The sequence below is a fragment of the Microplitis mediator genome, chromosome 10 (assembly GCF_029852145.1).
Source record: "Microplitis mediator isolate UGA2020A chromosome 10, iyMicMedi2.1, whole genome shotgun sequence".
NCBI classification, from domain to species: Eukaryota; Metazoa; Arthropoda; class Insecta; order Hymenoptera; family Braconidae; genus Microplitis; species Microplitis mediator.
The window spans coordinates 14,976,718-14,991,618 of record NC_079978.1 but is presented as its reverse complement, the minus strand read 5'-3'; the positions used below and the strand labels follow the sequence as shown (position 1 = coordinate 14,991,618).

The 14,901-nt window shown below is 31.0% G+C and overlaps 1 protein-coding gene across 2 annotated transcripts in view; it reads right to left on the bottom strand.

Annotated features, from left to right (window-relative positions):
* LOC130675578 (cubilin-like) overlaps positions 1-14,901 on the bottom strand; it is a 97,451-nt gene that overhangs the window by 42,602 nt on the left and 39,948 nt on the right. Inside the window, exons 19-31 of one of the 2 annotated variants that reach the window (XM_057481348.1) lie at positions 8,167-8,678; positions 7,882-8,077; positions 5,751-6,125; positions 5,456-5,649; positions 3,935-4,086; positions 3,661-3,840; positions 3,401-3,582; positions 3,111-3,329; positions 2,734-2,880; positions 1,484-1,559; positions 1,307-1,415; positions 1,069-1,228; positions 744-977 (exon numbers count right to left, since the gene is read on the bottom strand). In XM_057481348.1, coding sequence (XP_057337331.1) covers positions 744-977; positions 1,069-1,228; positions 1,307-1,415; positions 1,484-1,559; positions 2,734-2,880; positions 3,111-3,329; positions 3,401-3,582; positions 3,661-3,840; positions 3,935-4,086; positions 5,456-5,649; positions 5,751-6,125; positions 7,882-8,077; positions 8,167-8,678 — 2,736 coding nt within the window. The remainder of the gene's footprint in view (positions 1-743; positions 978-1,068; positions 1,229-1,306; positions 1,416-1,483; positions 1,560-2,733; positions 2,881-3,110; positions 3,330-3,400; positions 3,583-3,660; positions 3,841-3,934; positions 4,087-5,455; positions 5,650-5,750; positions 6,126-7,881; positions 8,078-8,166; positions 8,679-14,901) is intronic. The other variant, XM_057481349.1, reaches the window with a different exon arrangement.

Sequence of the window (14,901 nt, the reverse complement as noted above, 5' to 3'; positions counted from 1 at the left end):
TTTCAGCTAAATCTAAAGTGGTCGGGTTTAAAAGTGGTCGATTTGGCGTGAAATGCCCCATCTATAATATGAAATAATACAAAAATTGTGATCGAAATTAGAGTAATTATAAATTAGAGTTCAAAATTACTGTCGACTGTTAATAAATGCTGTCTCTGTCACTCACATGTTTAATTGTCAGGTAGCGTGCAGCTGCTATGTTGTGTCTTGTTCTATCACATGAACCTCAGACGCTCTACTTTTTCTCTCACACCTATCAAATAGCTCCAATTCTAAGATTTTATAGCTTGGCAATAATATTTCATGTACGATTTTTTGCAGGCAAGCCTATACGATTGGTTTTGTAATTAACATATCTCACTTTTGATATCAATTCTGATTAATTTTCAGCTCGGTGTAGTTCCCTACATTGACTTACCTGTTTACATCTGCTTGTCAGGTAGCCATGCACAGAATAAGTAGGCAAGCCTACCTAGGCATATTCTCTGTGTTAAACACTACCAGTTGACATGAAATTCACTCGGTTATCAAAAGAGTGGAAGTGATAAAAGAAAATCGATTAAAATTAATTCAATTAAACATAGCTATGAACACTTTTCGATCGGCAAGTTATCATAGGCATGTTTTTTAATAAATAATATTTGATAAAAATTATGTCTCATCGAGTTATCTGATGGGCGAAGGTCGATCTCCTACCGGGTCTTAATTAATAATAAAGACTATTATTAATTATATATTTTTACCTGTAACCATAATATATTTCATTAGATAAATACACGAACGAGTCTGTCTGTTATATCGACCGATTAATCCTTTTACCACTACAGTTAATGTTACGTCGGGTTCCGAATTTTCTTCTGGCATTAAAAACATTGGGGCTTTCAGAGACCATTGGCAATAAAAAGTGGAGTGATTGAAAGGTGAAGTTGTTGGAGCGAACAAAAGACCGCGATAATTATTAATACTTCCACCACAAGCTAAAAAACAATCAAAGAACATTTTTTATTATCTTAAAATATTCTTATTCTTTATTTAAATGATATTATTAATGAAATAGAATGAAATTACGAGCTGTTCCTGCAGCAATGTAATGAGCTTTGAGACCTCTGTGGCCACTGCTTGACCAAAACGAGATCAGCATCAAATTTGTAGAACTGCTAAATTTATTTGAATGCTCTTGCGTCCGAATGATTGAAATCTTTGACTTTGATTGAAAATCATTGTAAAACTGTAAATAATTATTTAAATACAATGTCACTAGAAATAATCTTTTTATGTACGTTATTGTATGAAAATATTTATTTACTGCTAAATAAAATCCCGACCGCTCAGTTTCAATTTCTGATGTATCCAAGTCATCAATTTCTACTTGTACTTGATTACCTTCTGGTACAGTAATTTTCCATTCACAATATCTTAAATCAATATTATGTATGTAAATTATTACTTCTAATTAAAGTGTTACAATGAAACCTTTTCTCACCTAGAACGAGTGGTAGGATTTGGATAACCAAGTGATTTAAATTCTCCTGACATACCGGTTAAAGAACCACCACAACCTGTATAAAACAATATCCAAGAGTAAATGATAATAATTATTATTATGATCATAGTAATATTATCTACTAATAATTTTTAAGATAATATGATAAGGATGTGAGTACAGTAGAGTTTTTAAATCGGAATAAATATTACTATCCGATTTGAAATCCTAACACAAATTCAATTAATTTGTGTTTTCGAATTTGGATATTCGGTTTTCAAATTTTCATCTCACATGTGATAAATTATACAAAATTATGTATCATAATTTACGGATAATTTAAAATCATACGAATATTAATATTTGATTCGATACAAATGTTGCATTTTTTTTTTCCAATTCAAATTATTTGCACACCTCAAATAATAATATATTAAAAACATTTATACATTTTACACATCACTTGTATCGAAATAACCAGTTTCAATGCATATTTAGCCAGTCAAAACAAGTCAATTTCAAACCACTGGGATTGATCGAGTTGAAAGTTATCATTTTTTTCTGAGGGCAAAGAATATCTAGTATCCGACTCGATTTAAGTCTTGTCAAAATCCCATATGCTTATCATAGACTTCGAAATAATCATAAATTATTCAATTCAGCCAAATGAGTAGTTAACCTTTTAGAGCTTGACCTTGAAACATCACTCCATGTTCACACTGACCGTCGTGGAACGAGAGTGAGTGCGGAGTACCGGCGGCAGGGGCACATGATAAAAAAAATAAATTTTTCCTTTCAATATTAGACTTAGCCATGTAAACAATCCTAACTATGGCACTCTTACTGTACACGAAGTAGGATTGAAACGAATGAAAAGGTGCAAACAGTAATATTACTATTTTTACGTAGCACACATACAAATCCACGTTACTTTTGGATCACGCTTTTTCCACGTGATTCTTACCAATACATCTCGAGGCTCCCAAACGCTACAGGGTTAAATTTATACACGTGTTATTGGTCTTCAATTATCTCATTTTGATTGGCTAGATATTCAAACTCTACATTTAAATGCCAGTAGTTATAATAAAATATATCGTGTTGTACGGGACGAAATACAATTTCAGCATGTACAATAGCACCCCTGACCTAAGCCTCGGATGGTCGAAATAACCATCGTCTGAAATCGTTTTATTTCATTCCATGCCACACAATACACATTTTTTTTATATTATTGTAAAATAACATACTGCTTTTACTAGCTGTGAAGTTTAAACTAAATCCTCGATAGTTTATGTAACTTCTTCGATCACTAATGAATGTTATAAAAGCTTCATTGGACGATGTTACAATAGGTAAAGGCTTGATACTTCCACATACAGTAGTTATAGGAATAACTATTAAAACATAAATAAATATTTAAAAGATTAATTATTTCTAGTTTACAAACCCAATACATAGTGTCTTGTTTGGAAAATATGATTTGAAATGATTCGTAATGCTGAACGTATATGAGAAGTGGTATTCATGCGATTTGATAGTATTCAATATTATTTTATTTAAAGTTTTTTCAATTAGTTTAAATCATATTTTATAATCGCAAAATTAAAGTACGAATTTTGTTTACCAGTTTCATTATGAGGAACTTTTTCACCAATAAAAACATGATCAGTATTTTCACAACGTCTTAAACCAGGAAGATGAATGTCACGAAATTGGATTGTTAAGGAATGGTCATCTGGGCCAATTAACCACCAAGCACATTCTTGATCTTTGGGATACATTGCTGGATAGTTTGGAGATGAAATAATACCATCTTTCCCTCGTATAATACCACCGCAAAATTCTAAATATTAAAAAAAATGTATATATTTACATAAATGCTTTTTATTTAACTACTATAATTTATAATTTTACCGCCAGGAATGACAGTCGCTTTGAAACCATTTTTAGGATCAGCTAAATCAGTGTAAAAATGAGCATAGAGAACATTTCCGGTCGTCGTTAAACTACTTGGCGCAACATCTGAACAAAATCTGCCTAAAAGTTTTGACGAATCGGTACCCCCATCTCTAATTTCGAGGAATTCTTTTTCACAACTAAAGGCATAATTGATTTTTAAATAAAAATTTAAATTCTAAAATCTTATTTCATATTGATTGATTTAGTTATATTACCCGGCACTGTTAGCAAGATCGAAACGTTCGATAAAGTGTATAGAAAGTCTTGTTCCAGCTGGTGCCATAAACGTCCAGAAACATTCTGAATAAGGCGGTGGTATATTAGGATAATTAGGTGAGGAAAATTCCATCCTATTTTCTAAATTGAAGACCCCACCACAATCTAATCCTACTTCTCTGAAATTTATGATTATCAATAATCATAAGTTTATCAATAATCAAATATCAATAAGTTACTATTCTACAAATTATATTAGAAAAATAGACTTACCGCCATTCAAGTGCGAAATTAACATGTGTACCAGTGCCAACTGTTTTTACGTATAATTTGTTTCCTGTTGTCATTAAAGTTTCAGGTAAAGTGTTGCCACAATATTTTCCATCACCAAGAAGTGGAGACTCTGGACCACCTCCATTTTTCAACTATATTTTATCAATTAACAAAAAGAAAATAAATTCCTTATCACCTGCATGGAGCTTGAGTTTCAATGGCTGTTCTACTAGTCAAAACAAGCCGATTTCAGGTCAATAGGATTTGGTGGGTGAAAACTAATGAGTTCCTTACCTACGGAAGAAACTCATTAGTTTCTGCTGCCTGAGTTAGTTCCTAATTTCATCCTTGTCAGAGTCGTATTTTGCTGTAAACTTCTAAATGCTTATGTCATTTTAATAACTAACCAAACTATTTGCAATGTTTGGAAAGTTACAAAAATAAGAAGAGTGCTATTAAAAAAATAATAATAATAAATTAATGAAAGGCACTGTTTTCTTTCGTAAACTACTCAAATTCGCACGTTTAAATTAAAGCATTTTTTTGCCGCACTATTGGTCAGAAAAAAGTCTATTTTGACAGGCTCCAGACATAAAAATTCTCAGTATCATTGAAGGTGAAATGACAAATAATGCGTGACACAAAAAAATACGATATCGCCTTAGGCTCGGACAGTCAACTTCACCCTCGTATGAAATCGTTTTGTTCCATTCCTTGCCACGCGATATACTATTTTATATTACCTGTACTATAAGTTTTAATGCTTGTTTATCTAATCGAAAGAATTCTATTTCAGATCAATGCAATTTACCAACTTGACAATTTCCAGTTTCTTTCCTAGCGTAAAGACTATGTAATTGATGCCCACAGTTTATTACATACTTAGGAAAGAAATTAAAACATTCAAACTCCTATGTGTTTGGTTGCCTACCCGAGCCGAAGCCGACGGTAACAAACACATGAATTGAAATGTCCTATCTTCTTCTGATATTGTTTGAGGAAGTTTTGTACATGCGCTTATTCATATCTTCATTTTTCTATAAGAAAAAAGTGCAACTCTCTTCCTGGGATAGAATATTCTAACCCACGCGTTTGCTGTCCCCACTTTCGATTCAAGTAGGTACCTATACACACGTGGACTCGTCTGCTCTAACTTTTTTTTTTAGTCTATAAAATACTACTCTGAATTTATTTCAACTCTGGTAGAATCACATTAGTTTCTTGTAAGCTTTAGTATAATCATATGTGATTCTCACCAACCAAATCAACAGTTGAATTTTTCCATGCATTATTAAACTTAAAATGTTCCATTTCAATTAGCTCTAGACATTGAAACTCTAAGTTTCAATGCAGGTCATTATGAAAACTATAGTAGTGGTATGGAGTCAAAAACGATTGCACATTTCAAACAATTTGGAATGGAAATGAATATCATTTATAAAAGCGAATGATTTAAAAAACATTAAATTATAAGTATTAGAATAAAGTTCAAAAATAAAGCATTAGTGATTATCTACTTACCATTAAATAATAATTGCTACAATGATTATCCGTTGTATCAATTGACATGTTAACTAATTTAACTTCAATTTTTCTTCCAGGTCTCACACTGACATTCCATTCACAGTTAAAGCTCCATGAACGTACTAAATGTTGTCTAATTACATTATTAAATTCAATTTCTCCATTAGAGCCACTTAAGTCACCACCACAATCTAAAATATATATATATAATCAGTCATAATTTAATTGAAAATGTTTTTTGTTATCCGTTATAATTAATGTTATAAATAATTATTTAACAATACCAACTGACCAACGTAAACGACTCCTTTGAAACCAGTATTATTTATGTATATATCACTTATAAATTTAACCGTCATTGTGTTAGTTGTTTCAACATGAAGACTCGATTCGTTACTTAAACAATATTTTCCATGAAGTTTTGCGTCTGGTGGTGGTATTGATGAACGTACATATCCTGAATAAATATCAACATGATCAGTTATACAACCGTTAGATTCTTCAAGATCAAGATCTAAAAACCAAAATATTAGGTGTGTTCCAGGAGGTGAAGAAATAATCCAACTACATTCGAGATTAGGTTCATATCCTGTTGGAAAACCAGGTGAAGTTATATAATAACTGGTGTTTGTTGGACTCAAAAAGATTTCTTCATTACATTCTGATACTGAAAAATTATTAACAGAACGTTATAGAAAAATAATCGCTTATGATAGGGGTGTTCCATGCCAAATCGACCATTTTTGCACACGGCCCCTTTGGATTTGGCTAAACATTTTTTCTCTTTTTCTATCCCATCAAAAACACTTCTCATAATTTTTTCAAATTTCTTCACCTGACCGAAAAAAAGTTATGAATTGGAAACAAATTGTTTCTTTTACATAGCTATAACTTTTTAAAAATTTGACTGATTGGGAATTTTTTTTTGTTTCAAATATTTTTTTTTTTAAATGTATTTTCTAAAAAAGCACACGAAAAAATTATTGCAACCTATCATCATTGTTTTTTTTCTTAGATTTCTTGAAAAAATCGAAAATTTCTCGATGATTACCATTTTTTATTTTTTATTTCTTTTTAATAGATCAAGCTTTGACATTTTCTCGGAAAATTTTCAAATTTCTTCGAAGTGGTGTTTTTTCGATTTTTATCTTTTTTTTTTCCAATTGAAAGAAATTTCTTTTTTAAGTAGCCTTATTTCTCATACCACCTTGCTAAGAAATTCTGAAAGTGATCAGAGAACATTATAATTAAAAAAAAAATGAAAACAAAATCTTTAGATGGTAATCATCGAAAAAATTTAATTTTTTTTCGAAAAATTAAGTTCAAAATTAAAAGGATGTTTTGAATAATTTTATTGTATTTTTTTCGAAAAACTGCATTCAAGAACGAAGAAAATGGAAAAATTAGTGATCTTTTGGTATATTATTAGTCAAATGACGGGAATTGAAAAAAAACTTTCTCCAACCATAAAACACTGAAAGTCAAAGGAATTCTTTTTGAATTCCCGTTATTTGTCCAAACGACACTGTTTTTTTTTATTTTGTTCGTTTTTTAATAGTTTTTGAAAAAAAAATTCAAGAAAACTATTGAGAACGTCCGTCTATTTTTTAATAGAATTTAAAAAAAAAAAAATAAAATTTTTGTTTTGATTACCATTTAAAACTTTTCTTCTTATTTTTTTTTTTTTTTTCAATTTGGAAGTCCTCTGATGACTCTCAAAAACTTTTTGCATGGTGTTATGAAAAAGAAAGCTAGTTAAAAGATTTTTTTGGAGTTTACTCCTTAAGAATCGATTTTCATATAAGGAGCCCAGTCCTGGACGGCTAATTTTTTTAACGGTTTTTCGTTCATAACAATTGCAATTTTATTTTTCCAAAAAAAATCCAAAAAATGACTTTTTCTAGACGCCATTCCGGATCTTTTAAGCTATCAACTAAATTTTTAGAAGACCTGTAACTATTTTTCGCAGGAACTCAACTTCTCGAAAAGACTAAAATAGAATAAAAACACATTATTTAGGTATATTCATTGATTCGGTTATTTACCATTTGATATGGTATTAATTTTTTTCTTAGACTAGTAAGCCTTTAATTCTGTGCCTATTTAGACAGTCAATCTGAAGGAGTAAACTCCCATCGTGCGTCGGAGCTGACACACACACTTTTTTTTTTTTTCAATTGAAAAAAAAAGTAGAAATCGAAAAACACCGCAAACAGTTTGATGATTTCCAGAAAAATATCAAAGTATAATATAATAAAAAACGGTAATCTCCGAAAAAATTTGACAAAATTATGACAACCGTTCTTGATGGGGTAGAAAAAGAGAATAAATTATTAGCCAACTCAAAAGGGGTCGGGTTCCGAAGTAGTCGACAAGGCATGGAACGTCTCAATAGTAAATGTATTATTTAAAAATAATTTTACAACTTGTTTTATGTCCTCCAATGAGACTTTCTCGAGGTACTTGATACCAATGGAGATAAAACCAATTTCCTTCTCTCATATAATCACCATTGAATTTAATAAATATAACATTACTTGACGATTGAACTGGATCAGGTATACTGTTAGTACATGGTTCACTAAGAATTGGAGCTTCAGAATCATAACCATCATAAATCTTAAATAAATAATATGATGTTTTTTTATTCAAATTTCAAGATTTTTCTATGGAAGTTAGCAGTAAATAATGACTGTTAATAAATTTACCGTGAAGCTTGAAAAATAACATTCATTAACGTTTTCGAGATGGAAATCATCAAATTCAATTCGTACTGCTAATCCAAAAGGTACAGTGACTCTCCAGGTGACGTCATCACTTCGCTTGAATGCATGTGGATAAAAGGGGGAAGCAATTGCACCGAAAGTGCCGGTTATGTCATTACCATGAATAAATGTATATTCACCCAAAAAACCTTTACCCGTACCACTGTTATCACTTCGAAATTTTAGCCATAATCTTGCGTTGGATGCTATCGGATCAATTGTATTACCGCAATATGCTCCAATCAATTGACCCACTGCGGAATCTTCACGTATTTCTAAATAATCGCGATTACAGCTTGGACTTGATTCAATATCAAAGTCAGAAAACGTTAGACTTATTCGATTTCCCGGTGATGTATTGAGTTCCCAAACGCATTCAGCATTCAACGGATAACTATCTGGATATGATGGTGATGATATTGTCCCAGCTTCAGATAAATAACTACCACCACATGCTATAAACAAAAAACGAAAATGTATATATACGTATACGTACATCTATATGCATGTTTGTTGCCCTTTTATTACAGACGAAATTTGTTTTTTGGCTGATATCATTAATTTCAGCTGAATATTCGATATTTGAAAACAAAATCGTAAGATTTGAATGCTTTTAAATCGGAAAATTTGAAAATAGTCTGCATCGATATTCTGGTTAAAAATAAGACCTCCAACATTTAGAGAATGTTGTATATATGTATATATATACACTAATGCAAAAAATTAAAGGAGCAGAAAAATTTAATAAATTTTTTAGTGATTTTTGGAAGGCTGTAACTTGGTGAAAAATGATCGTATCGAGATTTTTAAAAAAGCATTTTATAGCTTGAAATCTCTAGTTTTGGTGCATTTTTTTCAAAATTTTTTAAAAGCTCCGGTTATTGCGCAAACATGAGAAATACCGCGAGACAAAAAATTTCTAAATTTTTTTTTTTTTCCGAAGAGCCTACGGACCGCGAAAAAATTCTTTCAACTGAACGAATGCATAGTTCGTTTAGCAAATTTATTCAGCTTTAATTTGGTTTTTTTTTTAACCTCGTAGGACGATTTGTCGCAGAGATATCAGCCTTCAAACAGAAAATGATCCTTTTGGCTTTAATCATCGATATTTCAGGTACCAATGATCGCACAGAAAGTTGAAGGGCGGCGACAAAAACTTGAATAAATTCCCTACGAGACCCTGTCGTCATTTTTTGGAGAAAAAATTTTTATTCATTTTTAACATCCATTAGAAGCAAGTACAAAAAAATGACTTTTTTGGGTTTTTTAGTAAATCAACCGCTACTCTGCAGATATCGAGAAAAAAAATAATGTTGCCAGGGACTTTTTTTAGCTAAATGTACCCCCAAGACCCCTGTAAATTTTAAAATTGATCCATCGGACCGTTTTTTGGGAATCATCGATCAAAGTTTAGCTAAACAATTAAAGGAGCAAGTTTTGTTCCTTTAATTGTGTAATCATAATCAAAATGAAAAAATTTTTTTTTTTCGACTTTTCTCAAATTTTTGCGTTGGTGACTCAGCAAATGCAAGGAAATGACAAAAAAAATAAAAAATTTCCAAAAAATGTCAAAAAAAAAATCGAAGAAAAAAAAAATTGAAACTTTTTTTTTGTGTTCTAAATTTTTTTTTTGACATTTTTTGGAAATTTTTTATTTTTTTTGTCATTTCCTTGCATTTGCTGAGTCACCAACGCAAAAATTTGAGAAAAGTCGAAAAAAAAAAAAATTTTTCATTTCGATTATGATTACACAATTAAAGGAACAAAACTTGCTCCTTTAATTGTTTAGCAAAACTTTGAACGATGATTCCCAAAAAACGGTTCAATAGATCAATTCGAAAATTTACAGGGTTCTTGAAGGTACATTAAACTAAAATAGTTTCTGGCAAGATTACTTTTTTCTATCGATATTTGCAAAGTAGCGGTTGATTTACTAAAAAACCAAAAAAAGTCATTTTTTTGTACTTACTTTTAATGGATGTTAAAAATATAAAAAAATTTTTTCTTTCAAAAAATCATGAGAGGGTCTTGTAGGGAATTTAATCAAGTTTTCAACGCCACCCTTCAACTTACTGTGCGATCATTGGTACTTGAAATATCAAAGATCAAAGCCAAAAGGATCATTTTTATTTGAACGCTGATATCTCAGCGACAAATCGTCCTACGAGGTTAGAAAAAAGCCAAATTGAAGCTGAATAAATTTGCTAACCGAGCTATGCATTCGTTTAGTTGAAAGAATTTTTCCGCGGTCCGTGGGCTCTTCAGAAAAAAAAAAAAATTTTACAATTTTTTGTTTCGCGGTATTTCTCGTTTGCGCGATAACTGGAGCTCTTAAAAAATTTTGAAAAAAATTGTGTGGCTCAATAAGTTATAGATGAAATTGAATGGAATATAGTATAGTGCCGGATAGCTCAACTGGTAGAGCACTCGGCGCGATACCGAATTGGTCTGGGTTCGATTCCCAGTTCGGGCTATCTATATTTTTCTCAATTTATCTATAAATTGTCTTATTGAGAAGATTATTTGCATGTTTGCATGTTTAGGTTTCCACTATACTTAAATGGTGACTGGAGCTGGAATAACTGGAGATCTTAAAAAATTTTGAAAAAAAAGCACCGAAACTGAAGATTTTGAGCTATAAAATGCTTTTTTTAAATCTCGGTACGATCATTTTCTATCACGTTACAACCTTCCAAAAATCACTAAAAAATTTATAAAATTTTTCTGTTCCATTAATTTTTTGCGTAAGCGTACATACAGTAGGGTGCGTCATTTCGGAGCAACCTTTTTTTTTCTTTAAGTGCATGTGGAAAAAATCATAGTTCTACACAAAAAAAAAATTTCCACGGAAGAAAAAAAATTCCATGTCGATTACAGACCTAGCTCATTGAAAAATTCAATTTTCCCATTTAAATAACACAGGAAATTTTTTTTTGTTAGCTGTAAGTATCTTTAACTTTTTAACAAATTGATGGATCAAATAGACTAATACATAGTCCAGTAGGAAATTGAACGCTCTACAAAAAAGGCCTCTTATCATTTTTTGATAAATTCATTTTCTTAAAAAATGATAAGAGCTCGAAGTAAAGTTCGAGATCTTTTTACTTTTCCGGTTAAACTATTAGTCTTATCAAAAAATGTTATAAAAATTTTTTTGTTGACATTTTTATTATCTACAAATTATTATTCATAAAATTTTTTAAAATTCCGCATTTTTTTCTAGTTATTTTCATTTTAATTTCAAGCTCTTAAAAAAATGGTTCTGATCGATTTCAAGAGCTCAACATAAAAATGGAAATAACTAGAAAACAATGCGGAATTTGAAATAACTTTATTGATAATAATTTTGTAGAGATTAAAATTGTCGACTTAAAAAAAAATGCTGCTCCGAAATGACGCACCCTAATATACACGTATATATCTATCTCAACAATACAAATAATGCTGTTAAGCAGGAAAGTATATGAGTTTGTTTACACACACATACGGGACTATGTACGTGAAGCGTTCCACACTTTCCGTGTTATGGGCAAGGAGAATAAGGATAGGAGAAGATTGGGAAGGATAAAGACGGAACCTCCTCAACGAAAAGTCTATGAATGAATTGAAAAAAACATGGACAGTTCGAACTGGGAATCGAACCCAAACCATGTCGGTCACACCCCGAGTGCTCTTCCAGTTAAGCTATCCAAGCCTATGCCATTTTTCGTTCAATTTATCCATATCCATTGAGCCACAACGTCTATCGTACGGTAACATTTTAAAGTAATTAATATAATTATGTTAAGCAGAAAAGTACTATATATTTGAAGTATTCCACCCTTTGCCGTAATATGGGGAATATACGTATTAGATGCATATTTATATAAAATTCTCTTAATGCTAGAAGCCTTAATTTCAATCCGATTATCAATCTAAACAATTTTTAAATTTTCCTATAACAAAAGTACGTAAATCAAGTTTTCTTTTCTTTTAATTATTGAATATTCAGCAACAGTTAATAATATCAGCAGAAAAAAAAAATTCCGTTGGTAAAAGGTGCGCTAAGTATGCATCTATCGTAGTTAAGGTAGCCGGTAGCCGTATGGTAACTCGCGCCGTTTTCATTCCTATTTTTAGGGGCCTATCTTTTGAGAAAGAAGAATTGAAAAGTTTTGAAGTTTCAACATGTTATTATTTACATCTTAAGGTAACAAAAAAAAATTTGTTTTAAGAAATTAAATATTGTTTTATTATTATCATTATCACTTGAAGCTGGCACCTTAAAAAAAAAAGCGAGCAGATGACCCGGGTAATTTTGACTTTTGACGACATCTGAAATCAAAAATTCCTTATTAGTTAATGTATAGATATGTCATTCTAGTCGGAACTACAATTATAAAATTTTATCGAAAAATAACAAAATGATAAAATTTCATAATCGTTACTACGATCAGAATGACATATCTATAGATTGACTAATAAAAAACTTATGATTTTAGATGTCCACAAGAATCAAAATCACCCGGCCCATCAACGCGCTTGGGGGGGGGGGGGGCATAAAATGGTGTATTACCGTAAGAAGGACGGTGTGGCTCAATAAGTTATAGATCAAATTGAACGGAATATAGTATAGGGCCGGATAGCTCAACTGGTAGAGCACTCGGCGCGTTACCGAATTGGTCTGGGTTCGATTCCCAGTTCGGGCTATCTATATTTTTCTCAATTTATCTATAAATTGTCTTATTGAGAGGTTTGCATGTTTAGGTTTCCACTATATAAAATGGACTTGCCTACTTCAAGTGATCATAATAATAATAAAGCATTATTCAATTTCCTCCAAAAAAATTTCACTTTTACCTTAAATAAAAACATTAAAAATTCAAAACTTTTCATTTTTGCATTCTCAAAAAAATAGGCCCCTCAAAATAGGCATGAAAAACGGCGCGAGTGACCAGATTATTACTTTAAAACTTTTGAAATCAAAATAATTACTAAGTATTTTAGCAGCACATAATAATGTTGATAAAGTTTTATTCAATTTAAGTCGAGAACTGATATTTCTTGATTTCTTGTTTAGTAAGCTTTGATGAAAAGTTCTACGTTTCATCTGTCCCTCATGGGTATAATTTTTATCAAATATACAAAAAATAAAAACATTTTTAAATAATATGAATTAACTTGGCAAGTCAGTGTTATATTTATTTATGACTTAATTCAGCTGATATTGACTCGCCAAGTTTATCTGCATTATTAAAAAATGTTATCTTTTTCTTATATTATTTAGAAATTATACCTAAGAGACACAGAAAAAATTTTTATTACATTTTATTGAACAAGAAATCAACAAATATCAACTGCTGACTCAAATTGAAATAAAATTTATCAACAGTTTTATGTGCCGTTAAGTTACTTGGTAGTGATTTTGGTTTAAAAAATTTTTACTACGGTAGATGCATGCTTAGCGCATTTTTTTTCTACCCATGAAACCTGTTTTTTGACTGATTTCACTCTTTTTTGAGTACAAAAAAGTTGAACATAAAATTAGAATAAATTGAGTATAAAAACTTAGTAACCATGTAATGTTTTATGCTCAGATTTTATCGTGAAAAATCGTTGATGACTTTGTCGGAAATTTTTAATCTTTGATCACTTATTTAGAGCTTTGGTTTTCACTAATCCCTCTACATACAAGATAAACAGAGTACTACAGGGCAAATTTTTAACTTCCCGCAAAGAAAATTGTAAATTTTCAAAAATTCGGGAAGTTATTGATTTCGGTCCGATTTCCGAAAACCGAATTTCTATCAGATCTCGACATTTTGAGGTTCTAGGATGTTATTCTGACTAATTTCAAGATGATGTCCGAATGTATGTATCCATGTATGTATGTATGTATGTAAATACATAATATAAAATTTGCGGTGTTAAATTTCAACACCGATATCGGTGTGAAAATAACGCAGCCGCCGGTGTAAATATTCTAGACCGGTGTTAAAATAACGCCGCCGCTGGTGTAGATATTCTTTACCGGTGTTAAAATATTTTAATTTGTGAATATTTGTACTTACTCGATCACTATACTTGTTGATAAATAATATTCTTCATTAATTTTCATAAAGAACTGACATTTTTTGTGTTTTATAATCTTTAAAGTTAATACTCCAAGCGGACGCAGTTTACCCAGCTTTTACACCAGTTACCCTGCTTTTACACCGATATTACTCCGTTTTTACACCAATTACCCCTCTTTTACATCGATTTTACTCCGCTTTTACACCGGTTACCCTGATTTAACACCGGTATTTTTAATACCGGTGAATTACTCCTCCTACACCGGTGTAATTTTATTTTAACACCGGGCGGAGTTAAAATGAGTCCTTTTTTAACACCGCTCTTTTTACAGTGTATGTATAAATGTATTATGTATGTATGTACGTACGTACGTACGTATGTAAATACCTGTACCTTTCGAACGGATGAACCGATTTTGATCGTCAAGGTCATTCGCAAAAAACCGTTTTTTGGTATTTCTTTCTCCCGCATTATCTCACGAACAAATGAACCGATTGAGATGGCTAGGGCGGCAATCGACGCGTTTTATTAAGTTCTAGAGCTGAGTAGATTTTGAAGTCAATCGTTCAAGTTGTTTCTGAGAAATCAATAAAAAACTAAAAACAAAAAAATTTTTTTTTCCGT